This window comes from Zosterops lateralis (genome assembly GCF_965231275.1).
Source record: "Zosterops lateralis genome assembly, chromosome: 6".
In the NCBI taxonomy this organism is placed as follows: domain Eukaryota; kingdom Metazoa; phylum Chordata; class Aves; order Passeriformes; family Zosteropidae; genus Zosterops; species Zosterops lateralis.
In genome coordinates, this window is record NC_139761.1 from 2475037 (window position 1) to 2493976 (window position 18940).

Sequence of the window (18940 nt, forward strand, 5' to 3'; positions counted from 1 at the left end):
CCAGGGGGATACACACCACCTTTTTGGGCTCCTCCTCGAGCCCATCCTTTCGTGGATGTGGCTTGTCTCTCCTTTCTGCTGCTAAACACCTCCTGGCTTTCCCCTGCTCCTCTGTCCTCCTGGGAAATTTTGGGAATCGTCACTTTGGGAATCATAACGTGGGGATTTATGTACAAAACGAGTCACAAAGGGGTTTGGGGGTCTGTGGAGACCCTTCTGAATCAGGTGTGAGTTTAAAAATCCCTGTGGATCCGGGAGGGCAAAAGTCTTTAGGTACCTTTTGGTAACTCTTTCTTAGCCCGTTAAAAAAAAAAAAAAAATAAATGCCTTTTTTGGTTTTTCTACCTTTTCATACTCTTTTTCTAGTTCTTCTACAGAGAAGGCCAATTTTCTTGTCACACTGGACTCCAAACTTTTGGCACCTGGGAATGTTTATAAGCCACGAGTAGCTTAGATGGTCCCAGCCCCTCCTCTAATTCCCCCAATTTTGATCTTTTTACTACAGCTCCCGTAGTTTTAGGGTGAAGGATGGATGAAGTGGTTTGCTCTGCAGCTGGTCTCACTCTCGGTTTTACCAGGCAGAGATGTAAAAACAAAACAAAACAAAACAAAACAACTGATTTTTGTCTTTTCTCTTTAATCTGATTTATTGTCACAGAGAGTGAAGTGCAGCCGGTCTGACCCGGGGCTCCCATCCCACCCCTTCTCAAACACTGTCACTAAAGTGGTTTGTAATAAGCTTTTTCTAACGATTTGCCTATTTTACAACTCGAATTCTTAATGACTTAAACAAAATTAACCTGCATGAACACAGGGAAGCGGGGAGGGGGGAGATTTTGAATTAAAACTACTCATTGAAGGTGTTTTACCTTGCTGGGCTTGATTTTATTATTTTTTTTTCCTGTCGGTTGTGGTGTTGCCATTGGTGTGCTGCCAGGTATTTCACCCCCAGTATTTCTATTTGCACAGATCTGCCTTTGTTAGCTCAAGCAGAGGTTGTTTCCCCCTTCTCCTCACAACAAAAAAAATCCCACCCCATCCCTCCCATCCCCATGCTGGATTTCCAGCCTGCTCTCAAATGACATCCCACTACCCCCCAGGCTTTGAAAGGAAAAAAATAAAAATACATCTGGAGTACTGGGAAAAAAAAAAAAAAAAAGGACTTTTATTGCCTGCAAAGTTGCTGGTGGCAAATCTGCCCGTGGGTTGCCACCTTGCCAGCAAAAAGGATTTTGGGGAGGGGGTGGTTGTAGGAGAAAACCAGTCGTGGTGTAGCGCATCCCCATCCCACATGGTCTGTGTACTCTCGTTGGAAATAAACTTTTGGATTTGTTTCAAGCTTTTGGAGATGCTGCTCTGTGCCTGTTTGACCCCTGGGGAGGTGGGATCCCGTCCTGGTTGGGGTTGGATGCTGTTCCCAAGGGGGGTTTCCCTCTCAGGGAGGGTTTAGCAGGAGTTTTGGTGCCTCCTGGGATTTTTTATTCCCACAGGACGAGGCAGGTCAGGGGAGAACAGGCTCCTTCAGGGTGGGATATTGCTCCTTGCTCAGAAAACACCTAAAATTTCCAATTTCATTGTTCTCTCTTTCCTTTTTCCCCCAGCCCTGGCAGTCAGCACAGAGGCAAATCCAGAGGAGGCCACGGAGCTGCTCCAAGGGCTGGATTTCCTCTGCTCTGGAGCCAGGCTGGGACAGCTGGGAATGTTCACCTGGAGAAGAAAAGGCTCCAGGGAGAGCTCAGACCTTCCAGGGCCTAAAGGGACCTTATAAAGAAAGACAGATTTTTATAGGGCCTGGAGTGACAGCAAAAAGGGTTTTAGACTAAAAGAGGGTTGATTCAGATATAAGGAATAATTTTTTTAATACGAGGGTGGGAGGCCCTGGCACAGGGTGCCCAGAGAAGCTGTGGCTGCCCCTGGATCCCTGAAAGTGTCCAAGGCCAGGCTGGACAGGGCTTGGAGCACCCTGGGACAGTGGAAGGTGTCCCTGCCATGGCAGGAGGTGGAACTGGGTGAGTTTTAAAGTCCCTTCCAACCCAAACCATCTCAGGATTCTGTAATTCCACGATTCATTCTCATTCTACTACCAAAACACTTCCTGATCACCAAACCATACTCTGCTCATACCAAATTCCCCCCCTCCTGAATTTCCCCTCCAGTTTCCCAGGACCCTCAAGGGTGAGTGTTTTCCCAGCAAAGCTGCTGGACACATTTTGAGGCTGCTTGGCCTGGGGTCAGGAACAAGCTGGCACTGTGGGTTCTGCAATGAAACCACCAGCACGGATCTGTGTCAACATCCCAGATCTCCAATCATTTTAACCAGCAACAAGATCAACCCTCATCCTTTTTTTTTTTTTTTTTTTTTTTTTTTTTTGTGCCCATCAGAGCAGCTCAGAAGCAAAATGGTGTTGCTGGGAAAGAAGGAGCCAAGGCTCTCCTCGCCTGGCAGGCAGCTCAGCTGTTCCCTGGCTCCCCTCCAGCTCCAACACTTGCTCCCTTTTCCATCCTCACCTCCCCAGGCTCCAGCTCGGGAGCAGCAGCACCTCGGAGCCAGCAGCATCTGCCGAGCAGGAGGAGGTGTGGAGCATCCATGGAGGCCGTGGGTGGGATGCTGCTCCAGGCCCTGCTTGGGTCCCTAATGAGAATAAACTCATCTGCACTAATTGGAGTCATAAACTGCAAGCCCTGTGGCTCTGCAGAGGGGAGAGGAGAGGCACAGCTCCTGTCCCAGGGATGGATTTGCACCGTGTGTTGCTGCAGGAAGGGTTGGACCCAGCTGGGAATGGGGAGGGTTCTCAAATCCAGGTGAGATCCAAGGAAAGGTTGTGTGGAAGCAGGAGGGGTGGAGAGCTAAGATTTCACTGTCTCCATCCTCATCACTGTTGGTGGCACGGACAGGGTGTGACACTCCTGTGGCTGATGGTCCCCCAAGCTCCTGTTCTCCATGCTGAGGTTCTTGTGCCTGTCCTGCTGACCTGAATGTCACTGCTGACACAGGTGGGGTGGGAGAGGGACAATTCCTCAGGAGCTGCAGGGACAGGACAGGGAATAACGGGATCAAACTGGAAGAGTGGAAGGCTAGGTTGGATATATGGAATTCTTGGTTGGCACAGGGTGCCCAGAGAAGCTGTGGCTGCTCCTGGATCCCTGGAAGTGTCCAAGGCCAGGTTGGAGCAGCCTGGGATAGTGGAAGGTGTCCCTGCCCATGGAATGAGGTGGAACTGGATGGATTTTAACGTCCCTTCCGACCCAAACCATTCTGGAATTCTGAAATTCCATAAAAGCTGAAGGAGGCTGAGATGACAGGGAGTCCCTGCCCTGCTGACACCACCCCTGCAAGGAGCTGGAGGAGATCCAGTGGATGGGAGAGAAATGATCCTAAAGGCAAAGGGAGATCCTAAAGGCAAAGGGAGGAGGCAGAAGCTCCTCTGGATCCCTCCCCAAGGCCACGGAGGGGTTTGGCTCATCCCGGTGCCAGCTGGAGCGCCAGGAAAGGGCTGGCACAGAGGAAATGTCAGGATGAATATTGCAGTGACTCGTCACACTGTCACCGCCTGCCTGCCTGGCTGCAAAGTGCCACCCCAGCCCCGCTCCCAGCCAGGGCGCATCGCCTTCTCCAGGGAAAACCGACTGGGAAAAAAACTGGGTTTGACTGGAACCTTCACCTGGCGGCTCCCTGGTGATGCCCAGTACAGATCCCTGCTCCCAGTTCAGCCCAGCCCTTCCCAGTGCTGCCCAGTACAGCTCTCAGTGTTCCCAGTATTCCCCAGTACAGCTCAATTCTGCTGGCACAGCTCTCCAGTGCTCCCAATAGAGCTCCCAGTAAAGCTTCCAGCATTCCTAGTACTTCCCAGTACAGCTCACAGAGTTCCTAGTACAGCTCCCAGTGCTTCCAGTATACCCCAGGCCAGCTCCCAGTACCCCCAGTAAAGCTCCCAGTACAGTCCAGTGCTCCCAGTACCCCCAGTACAGCTCCCAGTACCTCTCACTAAAGCTTCCAGTACAGCTTAGAGCTCCCAGTAAACCCCCAGTACAGCTCCCAGTACCGCCAGTACAGCTCCCAGTACAGTCCAGTGCACCCAGTACCCCAATACAGCTCCCAGTACAGTCCAGTGCTCCCAGTACAGCGCAGGGAACGCCCCAGTTCCCCAAAGCCCCGCCCCCTCACACTGACCCCGCCCCCTCACACTGACCCCGCCTATCACCGGCCTCGCCCCCTCACAATGACTCCGCCCCCTCAGGCTGACCCCGCCTATCACCGGCCTCGCCCCCTCACAATGATTCCGCCCCCTCACTCTGACCCCGCCTATCACCGGCCTCGCCTCCAACAGGCCCCGCCCCCTCTAGGCCCCGCCCCCTTTGCCATTCCATGCCCAAAGCAGAGTGACCACTTCCCCTCCCGGCAGCCCTTTCCGCTCTCTCATTGGTTAGAACGGCCGCCACTCAGCTCGCTGACCAATGGACGAGCAGAACGCCGCGTAGGAGGCAGGCGTTCCCCTCTTTCCGGTGCCGTCGGCGCGGCCTGAGAGGGGGAGGCGGCGCCGGCACCGGGATCGGGGATCGGGATCCGGGTCGGGATCGGGGCCGGCTCCGGTACCGGGACCATGTTCCGCCGCAAGCTCTCGGCGCTCGACTACCACAACCCCGCCGGCTTCAACTGCAGGGGTGAGGGGCTGCGGGGGGGAGGCTGGAGCGGCCCGGGGTGGTGGAAGGTGTGGGGTGGGATGGGCTGTGAGGGATGTCCTTCCCACCAAATAATTCCGTGATTAAAGCTCCTCCAAAGAGCCAAACGTGGCCTTTGAGGGAGCGGTGACAGCCCAGAGCTGGGACCTCCTGTCACCCAATCCCAACATCCCCCTGTGCGCCAAAATCTGTGAGAATTGTGGAATTGCAGCCCCCAAATAACGGGATTTGGGGTCAGCGAGCAAGAGGAGACCACAGTGAATGGGGAAAAATGTGCAGACACAATGTTTATGTCGTGTTTGTTCAGAGGAATTGGGGATTGGTGCTACGTGTGTTGTGTTTGTGCCAAAAACAGAGTTAGAAACTCAAATTCTCTTGTTGCTTTTTCACCTTTCTTTCTGTGCTTTCTAAATTATTATTATATTCCAAATAAAAATAATCTGTTAGCTGATGCCTTTAATGAGGTCAATCAGTTACAGCCAGTGTGAGAAATGAAAAAAGCTCAGGGTTGATTTTTTTGGTCAGAGAATGCACAATTTTAATGGGTTTTTAATATATAAATAAATAAATATCTATATACTTATTTTATATATATATATACACACACTTATATATATACGCTTATATATAGTATATATATTATATATATACTATATATACTTATATATACACTTATTTTATATATACTTATTATATATATATATAAATACTTATTTAATTTATATATTTATATATATATATACATATAATATTTTTTATATATGGGTAAAAATGCTCAGATGAATTGGACCAAAACTTAAGTTATTTTTTTAATTCCTGCCTTGTTTCCTCCACCCCTAATATATAATATATAATATATAATATATAATATATAATATATAATATATAATATAATATTATATATATTATAGTATATATATACTTATTTTTATATAGATATATATACATATAATATTTTTAATATATGGGATTTTAATGGTTAAAATGCTCAGAGGCATCAAGATTTATATTAATTGGACCAGAGTTTAAGATTTTTTTTAATTCCTGCCTTGTTTCCTGCTGTCCACAGATGAGACAGAGTTCAGGATATATATACACTTATATACACTTATTTATATATATATATATATATATACTTATAATATGTATATATATATACTTATTTTTTATATATATAATATTTTTAATATATGGGGTTTTAATGGTAAAAGCGCTCAGAGACATCGAGATTTATATGAGTTGGACCAAAACTTAAGATATTTTTTTATTTCCTGCCCACAGATGAGACAGAGTTCAGGAATTTCATTGTGTGGCTGGAGGACCAGAAGATCAGACACTACAAGATCGAGGACCGAGGGAACCTGAGGAACATCCACAGTGAGGACTGGCCCAAATCCTTTGAGAAGGTATTTCCTTGCTCCAGACAAGCCCTGGTGTCTGTGATCTTTCACAGCTGCTGCAGCTCTGCAACGGAAATAACTCTGGATATTTGTCCTCTGAAACAGTTCTGGGAATTTAAATGTCTTGTTGGAGCCAAACTGGGGGAGTTTATTACAATAAATATTGTAATTGTGCATTTTGTGCATAGTTTTTCCCCTCAGCTTTGTTTGTTTAATAGGTGGAGCATCCATCCTAATCTGGTTTTTGTGGGTTTGGTTTTTTTTTTCTTGCCTGATTTGATTCAGCTCTTGAAGCAGAAGGACTGACTGCAAATAAACAAATTTTTCCTGCATTGATGCACCTCCTATCATTCCAGATGGATTTTCTGGACTCTGGGTGATCCCTGTGCTCCTGAGCATTGTCAGCCACCATGAGGCTCTTGAGCTTTTCCTCTTGGTTCCCATTTCCCTCTAATTCCCATTCATTCAATTTTTTTTCCACTTGCTCTGCTCACTGCCCAGGGAGAACCTGAATTATTCCAGGGAAATGGGAATATCTGGAATTCCTACAGCTGGTGCTGTTGTGGTGCCTTTCCTGGCTTGGTGAGAGTGTCCTGCCCAGAATTTCCAGGGAATTCTTGTTTTCCAGCCCCTGGAATCCTTTTCCCAGCTGTGTGGCACTTCTGCAAAGGGACACAACAGAATAATGTCACCACTTCCTGAATTTTGGGAGCCTTGGCAGCAACCAGAGCTGGATCTGGTGTTTTGGGACAGAACCTCAGCCTGGTTTTGTCCTCTCTTGTTGAACAAAATCCCTCAAAAAGGGAAAATTACTTCTCCTGCTCCAGGGAATCCTCAGCTTTGTGCAAAGCCTTCATTCCAGGTGGGAAGGCTTTGTTCCAGTTTGTTCCCCCTTCCCTTGTTCCATCTGCTCTGTGACTTGAGCAGAGAGTAAAGCCAAGGGAGTTTTGGCTTCCCTGGGTGCAGTCTGATACAATATAAAAAAACATTCATTAAAAAGGAAATTCCATTAGCAGGTGCCAGACTTGGAGCTGGAGGTGGGTTGGGACACTCCCCACACGGGTCAGATGCCACAGCAGGAATTTCACAGTGACACTTCTTGTTAATTAATATTTTCTGTCAGGCCTGTGGGAAAGTGACTGTTCCCACCACAGTTCTGTGCTTCCAACTGATTCATTACTAAAATCCACTTTGTTTTCTCTCCTTTTTTTTTGCTTCCCAGTACATGAAGGACGTGAACTGTCCCTTCAAAATACAGGAACGACAAGAGACAGTGGATTGGCTTCTTGGCTTGGCTGTGAGGCTGGAATATGGAGATAATGGTAGGATTTTTAATATTCCAAATGAGATATTCAATGATATTTAAATACAATGGGAGGGGAATGGGGGTTCTGGTTCATTTCACAGATTCCCAGGATGGTTTGGGTTGAAAGGGACCTTAAAGATCCATGGACAGGGACAACTTTCACTATCTCAAGTTGCTCCAAGCCCTGGCCAGGCTGTCCTTGGACACTTCCAGGGATCCTGGGGCAGCCACAGCTTCTCTGGGAATTCTATTCCAGGGTCTCTCCACCCTCCCAGCCAGGAATTCCTTCCCTTTGGTTTTGGAGGGACTTTGCATCATTCCCAGTGCAGGATCACTCCCTCTGTTCCTTCCATTCCACGTTCCGTTTACCTTGGAGACACTTCCAACCTTTCAACCTGTACAACCTTTATTGTCAAAGCTGTGCTGTCGCTGTGCTTTGGGCCAGCTCCATGCCCTGCCCAGCCTTCCTGGGAGCTTTCCTAGAGCTGGGAATTTCTGAGCAAAGAGCAAAACGTGTCGTCTCCTCCTTGAAACGTTCCCGTGTTTTCCTGCCCTTTTTTCTGGAGAATCATGGAGAGGTTTGGATTGAAAGGAACCTGTAAAGACTTTCCCTGGGTCTTATCCAGGCCAGGTCAGGCCAGGTTGTTCCCAACCCCATCCAGCCTGACCTGGAACACTTCCACAAAGGATGCCCTGCACTTCTGCAGGTGCTTCAGGTAACACTGGAGCAAGTCGGGGTTTTCCTTCAGCTGGGAGAGCAGCCTGGAGGTCTTGCAGGAGCATCCATCCTGCAAGGCACGGGGTGACAGCATGGGGACAAGGGACAGAGGGACCTCAGGCCTCTCCTGGAGAAGCTCAGGCCTGGCTGGGCTGCCCCAGAGAGCAGCTTGTGTGGGAATCATGGAATGGTTTAGGTTGGAAGGTCCTTTAAACCCCATCTCATTCCAATCCCCAGGAATGTTAAGCCTGTCCTGATTTTCTCCACAATGGCTCTGCCTGCTGGGGCTGGGCACAATCTGGGAAATCCCTTCCCACTTTACTTCCCTTTACCCCTTCCCTCACCTTTATCCAGCGTTTCCTGGCTTTCCTGCTGAGGAAAACCAGCAGGAGCAGCAGGCACAGGGCTGGGATGCTCCAGAAAAGCAGCTGTGCCATGGGGCTGGCCCTGTGGGCACTGCCCCTCTCCTCCAGCTCCAGGGGGGGCACATCCCACACCAGGGTGGCCCAGGAGGGTGGGCAGGACGGGCTGCTGCTGCCAGGGTAGAAACAGCTGAGCCCAAGGGCCACCAAGAGGAGCTGCTCCAGGCTGGGCATCCCACTGGGAATCCCTGTTTGCCACCTGGAGCTCTGCAGGGTGGAGTTGTCACCCTCACTCTGTCACCAAATGTGCTGTGATGTCACAATTCCCCAGCACTGAAGTACCACAAGCAGGGACACCTTTCCTTGTATAAATTCACACTCTTTTTGGATGTTTTCATTAAAATCAGACAGTGTCAAAAGTGTTTTTCACTTCTTTAAAAAAAATTAAAACACAATTTCATGGGCTTATTTTCACCCCATACTCAGAGGAACTGTTTCTTTTCCAGCTCTCAGGGGACTGGAGCAGCATAATTGCATTTGTTGTTTTATTTCTGGATAGAGCCAATCCCATTGTAGGTATTTTTCCCCTTCTCCCTGTGGGATTGCCTTTATGAGAACTTCCTTTGGAGTGTAGGAAATACATTCTATTTAATGCTGCATTTATTCAGAGGAGTTATTCTTAGACCCCCTTTTGTAGATGTGGAACCCTTGGGATCTAGGACAAGGTTATGAAAAAATGGAGTTAAATCTCCCCAGTCACTGCAGTGGGAATACAGAGAGTGGGAATACAAATGTAATTACAAAATAACAACAGCCAAAGTGCTGTTTTTCCTTCAATCCCTGCAGGGCTGAGCTCTGCCCAGAACAGGGATGGGATATTAAATACCTGTGATGTGATTCTCAGCCCCTCATGATGAGCAGAATGAGCTGCCTCTTCCTTGGGATTGTGTGAAAAAGGAAATTCCATCCTCCAAAGGCTTGGGAAAACCCCTGTGTGGGCTGTGACACAAAACCCTGAGCTGGAAATGTTTTATTTCCTCATCATCTCCTAATTCTTGATCCCTGCTTGAGGCAGAGAGTTCTGGCAGTGGAACTGATGGATTTTAAAAGTGGCAGATCTGGGAGCTGGGGTGGGGCTGTATCATCAATTGGGAGCTCCAAAATCCCATTTTATAACCCCAGAAATCTCACTTTATAATCCCAAAAGGCTCTTGGGCAACCAGCACACCCCAAAAATCCATCTGTAACCCCACAACTCCCTGCTAAACTTTGAGTTAATTCTCCTTGCCATTAATTTTTGTGTTTTCCTCCTCGTTTTTTTGCAGCTGATAAGTACAAGGATTCCACCCCTGATGGTGCTAAAAACGCTGACAACACAGCAAAAAATGCAGAGCCACTGATTAACCTGGATGGTGAGTGTGCCACAAGCTCCTCAAGGATGGGATTGTGCATTTTTTTTAAGCTTTAGGAATGCAGAGCTGAGCGTTTACATGAACATCTTTGCTCTGTAAATCATAATTATTTATTGTAGGTGAGGGAGAAGTAGCAAGATGCCTTTAAAAATTAAAAATATCCAAGGAAAGATGATGGCAGGCTGGTTACTTCCATGCTGTCAGGATTTTTCATGTTGGCTCAGTCTTCCCCAGCTGTTCTGTCATTATAATTTTAATTTTTTTTTCCCCTGCTAGGCACAGTCACAATAAATGAAAAGTGCTGGGGAAGAGCTGCTAAAATCAACCTTAAATCTTTTTTCCATTCCTCCATCACCAAGAAAACAGAGATTGATCCTGCCCTCAGCAGCAGCAGCAGAAGATAAAAATATACAAAATAATAAAAACAAAATAATGTCCAGAAGAGAATAATTTGCCTGTAATTTGCTTTATTTTCAAAGATTTCCCCTGGTTATGTAGCCCAGTGCTCTGTAGCCAGATTGTTTCCTCACTTGAAATCATGAAATTAAGATTGGAAAAGATCACTGAGCCCAACAATTAACCCAGAACTGTCACATTCACCACTAAATAATGTCCCCAAGTGCCACATCCTTGGTTTTTGGACACTTAAAGGATGGTGGGAAAATGTCTTTGTCCAATATTATGGAGTCAGGGAGCCAATTCTGCCTGCTGAAATCAGTTAAACCAAAATAAAATCTTATTTATTTTTAATGATAATCTTTTATATATATATATATTTTTTTTTTTTTTTTCCCAGTGAATAATCCTGATTTCAAGGCTGGAGTGATGGCTTTGGCTAATCTGCTTCAGATCCAGAGACATGATGATTACTTGGTGATGCTCAAGGTGAGTTTCACACTTTTCCCATTTCCTTTCTTCTTTCTTTCCTTTTTTTTTTCTTTCCTTTTTTTTTTTTCTTTCTTTCTTTCCTTTTTTTTTTTTCTTTCCTTTTTTTTTTCTTTCCTTTTTTTTCTTTCCTTTTTTTTCTTTCCTTTTTTTTCTTTCCTTTTTTTTCTTTCCTTCCCCTTTCTTTCCCCTTTCCTTCCCCTTTCCTTCCCCTTTCCTTCCCCTTTCTTTCCCCTTTCTTTCCCCTTTCTTTCCCCTTTCTTTCCCCTTTCTTTCCCCTTTCTTTCCCCTTTCTTTCCCCTTTCTTTCCCCTTTCTTTCCCCTTTCTTTCCCCTTTCTTTCCCCTTTCTTTTCCCCAGTGCCTGTTCATACCTTGAGCTGCAGTTACTGATAAATAGGAATTTTTAGGCAAAGATAGGAAAAAAAACCTTCATCTTTGTGTCTTTTCAAGCAGATAAGAACACACAGATAAATCATGGAAATTGATGCAGGGAGAATTATCCTGGTGAACAATTTGAGCTGAATTCCTTAAGGAACATCCTCAAATGAGAAGGTTCTGATCCAGTGCTGGAAATAACAAGAAAAATTGAAAATTTAAAAGTTCACGATACCAAGGATGTTTTAAAACAACATCCAAGGGAGGAGCTAAAGTTAAAAATTTCCTTTTTCTTTTGGTCCTATGAACTGTTTACTCCTTGTCATTACTGAAATCAGTTTAATTTAGTTTTGGCAGCTAATTATGGGCTTTGAGTGCCCTAAATTAATTAATTTTCTAAACCATCTTTTTTATGCCTTTTAGAAAACTTCTGAATTTCTGGTGGAACTCTATAGATTTGGGGTCAAACCCAAACTGTATTTTTTTAACCAAAAAAACACATTATTGATGAGAGTGTAAAATCCCAAATTCTTACTTGATCATGTCATAACGTGGGAATAAACTGAGTTTTGTTTGGCATTAAAATAGAAGCATTTCACTAAAAAAAAAAAAAAAACACAAACAAAATATAAAGTTCTGTTCATGACAATAATTGTGATAAATTTATTTTGGAGAAACCAAAAGCTGTGGGTATTGAAGTTTATTTAGTGTAAACTCTTAGAAGAGTTTTATGGTAACCTGATATCTTAAGGAATTCTCAGCCTGTAGTTATTCCATCCATTTTTTTCTCTTTCTTTCTAATTTGATTTCTTACTTTCCCTTCCTAAAATATCCTTGAAGGAGCATGGAGATCTCATAAATCAACCCCCAAAACCAAAAAAAAACCCCAAAAATCAGTGAAAATCAGTGAAAAGGGACATGAGGAGACCCTGGGTATGGTGATATTGAGGATTTGCAGAATGAATGAGCTCAGCTCATATCAGAATTCCTTCACATCTTCTCCCAGGGCTGCCAAACTTCACTGGGTGTATAATTCTGCATAAATGTATTTACATTTCTGTCACTATTCCCACATCTCTCTTTTCTTTTTTTGTTCAGACAGATTTGGGCAAATCCAGCCTGAATTTTTTTTGTTTTTAATTCCACTAAGAGTAGATTCCTGCAGTGAAAAATCCACATTCCAGGAACAATGCAAAGCTGCTTTTGGGGTTGAGATGATGATATTAGAAGGTGTCAATCAAACACTCTAATTCTCCCCCACAATAAACAGGTTTGCAGGGAATTTCTGATCCTTTTCCAGGCTTGGACAGCCAGGAATGGATGTTTTGGGAGAGCACAGACATCTGGCCAGGCTGAGCAGAAATTTAGATGCCATTTTCTTCATTCAAACCTGGCAAGTTGATCAGAAAACATCTGTGGGACACAGTTGGATATTTCCTAATGCCAAAAGCACTTGGAATTCTCTCCCACAGGCTCTGGTTTCACTGCTGGAATTAAACTCCCCATCAAATCATTCCTTTGTCCAGGCCACTTCCTTCAGGGGGAGATTTCTAGGAGTATTTAAATGACAAAATTCTGGTTTCAGCTGAAATATAATTGTGACCAAAAACTGGGAGAAATCCTGGGCAAAAAACATGGAGCTGCTTCTGTCACTTTTTGGCTGCTCATCAGGGCCAGGCTGGGGAATGTGTTTGACAGAGCCACTTCTTCTTTCCTGTGGAAATCTTCCTGCCTGGTATTCCTGCAGTTATTTTTGGAGGCATTTGGAGCTGTAGGTAGCAGTAAGTGATAGCTCTGATAGGATTTCACCCCCTGTGCTGGAGCCAGGGAAAAAAAAACAGATGAGCACCAGGATTGTCAAAGTCAAGGCTGCTCTTGTTCCCAAGGGTAAAGTGAATTATTTTTCTGCTCTCAGTCTTTTCCAAGCCTGCCTGGGAAGCCTTGCTGCAGATTTCTCTGCATATGGGAGGTGGTTCAGCAGTTCCTAAAAGATCCTTGCAGCAGCTTTTTCTTCCCAAGGCAGAATTTCCTTCCTGGGAAAAGGAAAGGAAAGGAAAGGAAAGGAAAGGAAAGGAAAGGAAAGGAAAGGAAAGGAAAGGAAAGGAAAGGAAAGGAAAGGAAAGGAAAGGAAAGGAAAGGAAAGGAAAGGAAAGGAAAGGAAAGGAAAGGAAAGGAAAGGAAAGGAAAGGAAAGGAAAGGAAAGGAAAGGAAAGGAAAGGAAAGGAAAGGAAAGGAACTCTGCATTGTGCTGCAGAATTAAAAGTGTAACAACTCAGAAAAATTAAGATTGGTGCTGCTGCCTCGAGGGTTTGATCAGCTCATTCTGGAATCATTTGGATTTGTTTGGGGTTGGAAAAAAGCTTTAAATCATTTCAACCTTTAAACTGTTGCCACCACTGCCACATGTCCCCAAGTGCCACATCCACACAGCTTTGAAATCCCTCCAGGGATGGAGACTGCACCACTGTGAAAGCCTTTCCAATGCCTGTTCACCCTTCCCAGGAAGAAAATTTCCCTGATATCCAACCTAAACCTCCCCTGGCACCTCTTGTTCTGTCTCTTGTTCTCCAGGAGATCCCAAACCTCCACCTGGTTCCTCCCTCCTGTCACCCTTCTGAGCCTCCTTTTTTTCTCCAGGTTAAAAATCCCAACCTTTCCAGGCTATTCCTTGTATTTTACAGCTCCTGTCCCAGGATTGGCAGGAATTAATGGGGTGAAATCAATTCTGCCTTGCACACTTGGGTGAGATCCTACATGCCAAGATTATTCCTAAATGCAAAGATTTAAGAACTGGAAGAGTTTAAAAAACAAACAAACAAACAAAAAGAAACTGTTACAAAATTGGGTTTGAGGTTATAATTTTGGCTCTTTTTTCCTTTGGAATTGCTGAGAAATGCCTGAAGACATTGAATTAATGCCTGTCCCCTTTCCATGTTTGTTTTTTTTCTCCAGGCAATTCGGATTCTGGTTCAGGAGCGCCTGACACAGGATGCCATAGCCAAAGCCAGCCAGTCCAAGGAGGTTTGTACCCATGGCCAGGGTTAATTAATCCTTGTTAATTAATGAAGATAAAGCTCTGTCCTCTCAGTCAAAACCAATTCTGTGCCAACATTTCATTTAGGAGTGAGGTGGAAGCTTCATTTATCCCAAATCCAAGGTTATGGAGGAGAGCAGTGCACAAAGCTGGGTTTGTTCCGTTTCAATACAAATATTCCTGTGTGAGGAATCATGGAATTATTTTCCAGAGGATTTAAATTGACTGTTCAGTGCAGCAGGCCTAAAGTGTGAGGAGAAATGCACAACCTGGCTTTTCCTTGGAATCAGCAGAGGATGAAATATTCCTTGTAGGGAGTTTTTTGCTTCATAAGGACACCTCATATTTGTGCAAAGAATGGGATGTTGGAAATCCATCTCCTCCTTCCTCTTTTCTCCAAAAAAATAAAAGGAGTGGTGAAGGAAATTCCTGCCCTGAAAATCAGATTTTTTTGCAGAATTCTTTTCCTAACCATGAGCTGTCTGTTGGGAAGATGTTCCAGGGGATGATTGTGGAGTTTTTTAGTTGGTGATTTCCTCATCATTCCAGATCTCTCCAGCATTTGGCAAAGCTGGGAAAGGCTGGGAAGGGCTGAAAAGCCTCACCTGCCCTGCTAAAACAATTGAATCTGCTCAAAGAGCCCAAATTTTTTCATTTTTCTGCACAACAAATCCATGATTTATTGATTTTTATTTATTTTTATTATTATTATATTGTTTATTTATTTATTTCTTATCATCCCTCTGCTGATGGTATTTTCCAAGTGGGAATCCCAGGTGTTCTGAATTGCTGCAATTGCCAGAAGCTTTGGAAAGATAAATCAAAGCTTTGAACTTGCAAATCCATAAAACTGTTCAAAAGAGCAGGAAAATAGGAAAACAGCTGAGCCTGTTGTCTTCATTTGAATTCTGTAATGTTAATAAAAAGCAGCTTTTAGCTGTTGTTTTCATAGCTGCACAGCTGGGATCAAAATGAGATTTTTCTTGGAGGAGCAGGGAATTTTTATTTTTTAATTTATTTTTTTCCTGCCAGGGAATTGTTCATATCTGATAAATTTTTAAAGCCGTCAGCAGGGCTGAGATGTCTCTGTTAGTGAGATAACCTGGAAGTGGTTTTTTCCCTCAGGAATCCCACATTCCAAAGGGTTTGGAGGAAAAGAAGGTGGTTAAAAGCAGGAAAATCTGTGCCAGGAGGAGGGACCATCAACATCTTCATGTACCAGGGGAAAAAAAATAAAAAATAAAAAAAAGGAAATATCTCCAAAGCAAAAGAAAATTAGATTTATTCTTCAGGTTTTGACTGATTTATAAATAACCAAATTTTTGTGCAGCACTCATAAATTTGTAGGGAGTGAGGCTGGAAATGAAATTCCCTGTGTAGTTCCTGATGTAAAGCTGCTCTTTTTTTTTTTTTTTTTAGTTTATTCCCTGTTTGAAGCTGCTGCACAAAGGATCCTGAGCTCGTGAGGGGATTCCAAAGGCAGCTTCCCAAAAAAGATCAGACTCAGGGAATGTGGAAAGTAGGGAGGGTAAAAAATTTCCTGCTACCAGGTGACACTGGAGGAACCTTGGGGAATTCATCCACAAAGATCCATAAGGGGGAAAAAAAAGACTAAAAAATTAACATTTTTTTCCCATTTGTGTGACTCAAGAACCCCCCAGGCTGGCAAGGAGCTCTTTGGAACCCTCAGATCTTTAAATAAAAAAAAAAAATCAATGTAGGAAGTCTGATATTTGTGGAATCTTTCTGAGGTGGCTTCAGTGGCATTTTTATCACCAGTTTTAACGGTGGAGATGGATTTTAAAAATTGCAGTTCAACGTGGATTTTACTATAAAGGCCATGGAAAAAACCCACTTTTTACAAATGAGTTGCAGCCACCAGTTTGTGTTTAATGTGTGTTTTGATCAACTCAGATTATTTTTTTTTTCCATGTGTATAAAAAAAGCCTTTAAAGGAAATTTTCACTGTCTAAAAGCTTTACAACCCCATTCCCTGCAGAAATTAATGGTATTGAACTCTGATGTTCCTGTTGTGCAAAATGCAAGGCTTTTGGCCAATGTTAAAAAAAAAAACTTACTGAGGGTAGTAAAAGCAAATTCTGAGGATTTGGAATGTTTAAATCTTAATTTTAAGTGCATGTTGAAGCTGATTTAGTAATGATTTAATGTGAGCACTTCTCTGCAGCTGGACAAGGGCAAAGAGAACTCAGAAATGACCACTAAATAAATTTTGGCAGAGTGTTTTTTTAATAGAGAAAATGGATTTTTTTTTTTTTTTTTTTAATAGAGAAAAATGTTTAGAACACAAGATATTTTGTTTTATTCCTAAAGCTTTTACACTCAGAGCAGATGCTTCTGGGCATGTTGTGAGCTCAGCAAAAGTTGATTAGAGAGAATTTGTGCAGCTCTTTGCACTCAGGCCCTGCTCAAAGCCTGGCAGCTGTTGAAAGGCAGAAAAGTTTGTGAGAAAGGCCAGTTTTGTTTTCCTGGGAAGCTGCTGGATTGGGTGATGGCTCCCAGTCCTGCTGTTGGCCTTTTAAGGATTGAATGCAGGCACTGTGTATCCAATGAGGGATTCTTAAGCAGGAGGATTTTTTCTTTAATAACACTTTGGGTTTGGTGTTTTCAGGACACAAAGGGAGTTGTTTAACCAGCCACGGTGATTTTTCAAACTTTTCACACCGTATTTTCTCCTCCAGTTACCTGCTGTAATATTTTATTTACCAAACATCTAAAATGACATTTTAAACCTTTTTTTTTTTTTTCTTTTCCAGGGTCTGCCTGTTGCTCTGGAAAAGCACATTCTTGGATTTGACACGGGAGGTGAGCGCTGCTCTTAATGTGACTTTTAAATGGGAATGTTTGCCTTTGACAGAGTTATTACTGTCAAATCCAGAGCTGATGTGGACAGTAAAAAACCCTGGAGTGGAAAGAATTCCTCCCCTCCCAGCTGGTTATTTATGAGCACTCCTGAGCATTTTGGGTTTTGGAAGAGCCAAGCCTAAAATCCAAGCTGTTTGGAATGTTTAAATAACAGCTTTTTAACGACAGCCCAAGGAATGTATTCCTGCTGTTTGTAAATCCTGCTGCTACCAGCAGAGGACAGCTCTGCTGCTTCCATGCATTTCAGCTGCCTTTTTTATTTTTTCCTAAAAATCCCATCGAGGCAGCTGAAGCTGGCATGACCTGCTGGGTTATTGATAAAGCTAATGGGTTATTGATAAAGCTGATGGATTATTGATAACCTGGAGCTCCACGGGTCTGGCTTTGCTTCTGCTCCAGGTCACTTAAATCACTGCTGGGAATGTTTCACACCAACCTGGGAGTGGGAGGTTGGAATGAGATGATCCTTAAGGTCTTTCCAGCCCAACCCAGCCTGTGATTCCCTCATTCCCTGACCTTGGATGGTGGGGGAGGTTTGGAGACCACCCTATCCCTGTCCAGCAGCAGAAAAAGTTGTTCTCTGTTTTCAACCTGGAAACCACCAGCAGGAACCCATTAAAACTTCCATAAATCCCTCCTGTGAGCTAAAAATGATGGATAAAATACTGGATAATCCCACTTTCCTCTCTGTGCCCTTTCTCCAGATGCTGTTATCAACGAGGCTGCCCAAATCCTCCGCCTGCTGCACATCGAGGAGCTCCGAGAGCTGCAAACCAAAATCAACGAGGCCATTGTGGCCGTCCAGGCCATCATTGCTGACCCCAAGACTGACCACAGACTGGGCAAAGTGGGGAGATGAAGGGAAAAAAAGGCTTTTCAAGCCCCTTCAGTGTGTGCTTAGTGCAATTAGGAACCACGTCCAGCTCCCCACCCTGGCATGCAGCTCGAAACGGGATTAATTCGCCTGTTTGGAATGAAAACAGGAAATTGAATTCTGATTTCTGATGAATTATCAGGTTGTTTTTTTTTTTCTTTAAATAAATGAAATTGAGGGAAACACTGAGTGAGTAACAGACAAATTTTTCTGGTGAGTTCTGAGTTGGCAAATAAGACTTTTTTTTTGTTTTGCGTGTGTGTCTTTTTGAGGGGAATGTTACATAAAATCTTCTTTTCCTGAGGTCCTGCCCTAGGAACAGCTTGCTCCTGGCATCCCCACACTAAACATTCCCCTACAGCTGAAAAAAGTGAAAAACTGTATCCAAAGAGAAACTTAAACCAACCTTTTTTTATTATTATTATTATTATTCAATTATTGAAGTAACCTAGAAAAAAAAAAGTGAAGCATTACAAGGTAACTGGTATTTCTGAACATGTATTGGTCTACACTGGGTAGGTCTAGGAAGGCACTTGGAAGACCCAACAAGCATGAACAGCTCAATTCTAGCATATTCTTCTAATATAAATACTAAAAGACATGCATGGAGGCAGGGGTGAGAACACAGAATCATCCTCTGGAAAATCTTCAATGCCTTTGCCACATCCCATCCCTGTTCTGCAGGATTTTGGAGCACACACACACAGTCTCTTGTCTCTTCAGGGCTGGTTTGGTATTTAGACCCAGCAATTTACTGCATCCACAGCTTCCCATAGGCACTTAATTTGGTTTTGGCTTTTTTTTCTTTGGACCTCTTGGTCAGATTGTCGAAACGATGAAAAATGAATCCATTCTTCTTCCAATAAAATAAAACATTGGAGTTAAAAAAAAAAAAAGCTACATTTGAAAATCTTGCATGAGCAAAAGTTTGAGTCATGGCTTGAGCTTCCCAGGACCTTTTTTTTTTTTTTTGGTGATATCTCAACGTTTTCCATTTGGTAAAAAAAAAT

The 18940-nt window shown here is 43.8% G+C and overlaps 1 protein-coding gene across 1 annotated transcript; it reads left to right on the top strand.

Moving 5' to 3' along the window:
* The first annotated feature begins 4500 nt into the window (after positions 1 to 4500).
* RTRAF (RNA transcription, translation and transport factor) lies at positions 4501 to 18826 on the top strand. Its single transcript, XM_083863322.1, has 8 exons — positions 4501 to 4662; positions 5962 to 6086; positions 7303 to 7402; positions 9792 to 9878; positions 10675 to 10763; positions 14092 to 14160; positions 16948 to 16996; positions 17761 to 18826. The coding sequence occupies exons 1-8, from the start codon at positions 4602 to 4604 to the stop codon at positions 17913 to 17915; spliced, it is 735 nt and encodes a 244-aa protein (XP_083719448.1). The 5' UTR covers positions 4501 to 4601; the 3' UTR covers positions 17916 to 18826.
* Positions 18827 to 18940: the final 114 nt, after the last annotated feature.

Excerpts from the sequence above, each read along its gene's own strand:
- RTRAF (XM_083863322.1), top strand. The coding sequence starts at position 4,602 with ATGTTCCGCCGCAAGCTCTCGGCGCTCGACTACCACAACCCCGCCGGC. Across the intron at positions 4,663-5,961 it reads CGCCGGCTTCAACTGCAGGG|ATGAGACAGAGTTCAGGAAT; the intron begins GTGAGGGGCTGC and ends TCCTGCCCACAG. Across the intron at positions 10,764-14,091 it reads ATTACTTGGTGATGCTCAAG|GCAATTCGGATTCTGGTTCA; the intron begins GTGAGTTTCACA and ends TTTTTTCTCCAG.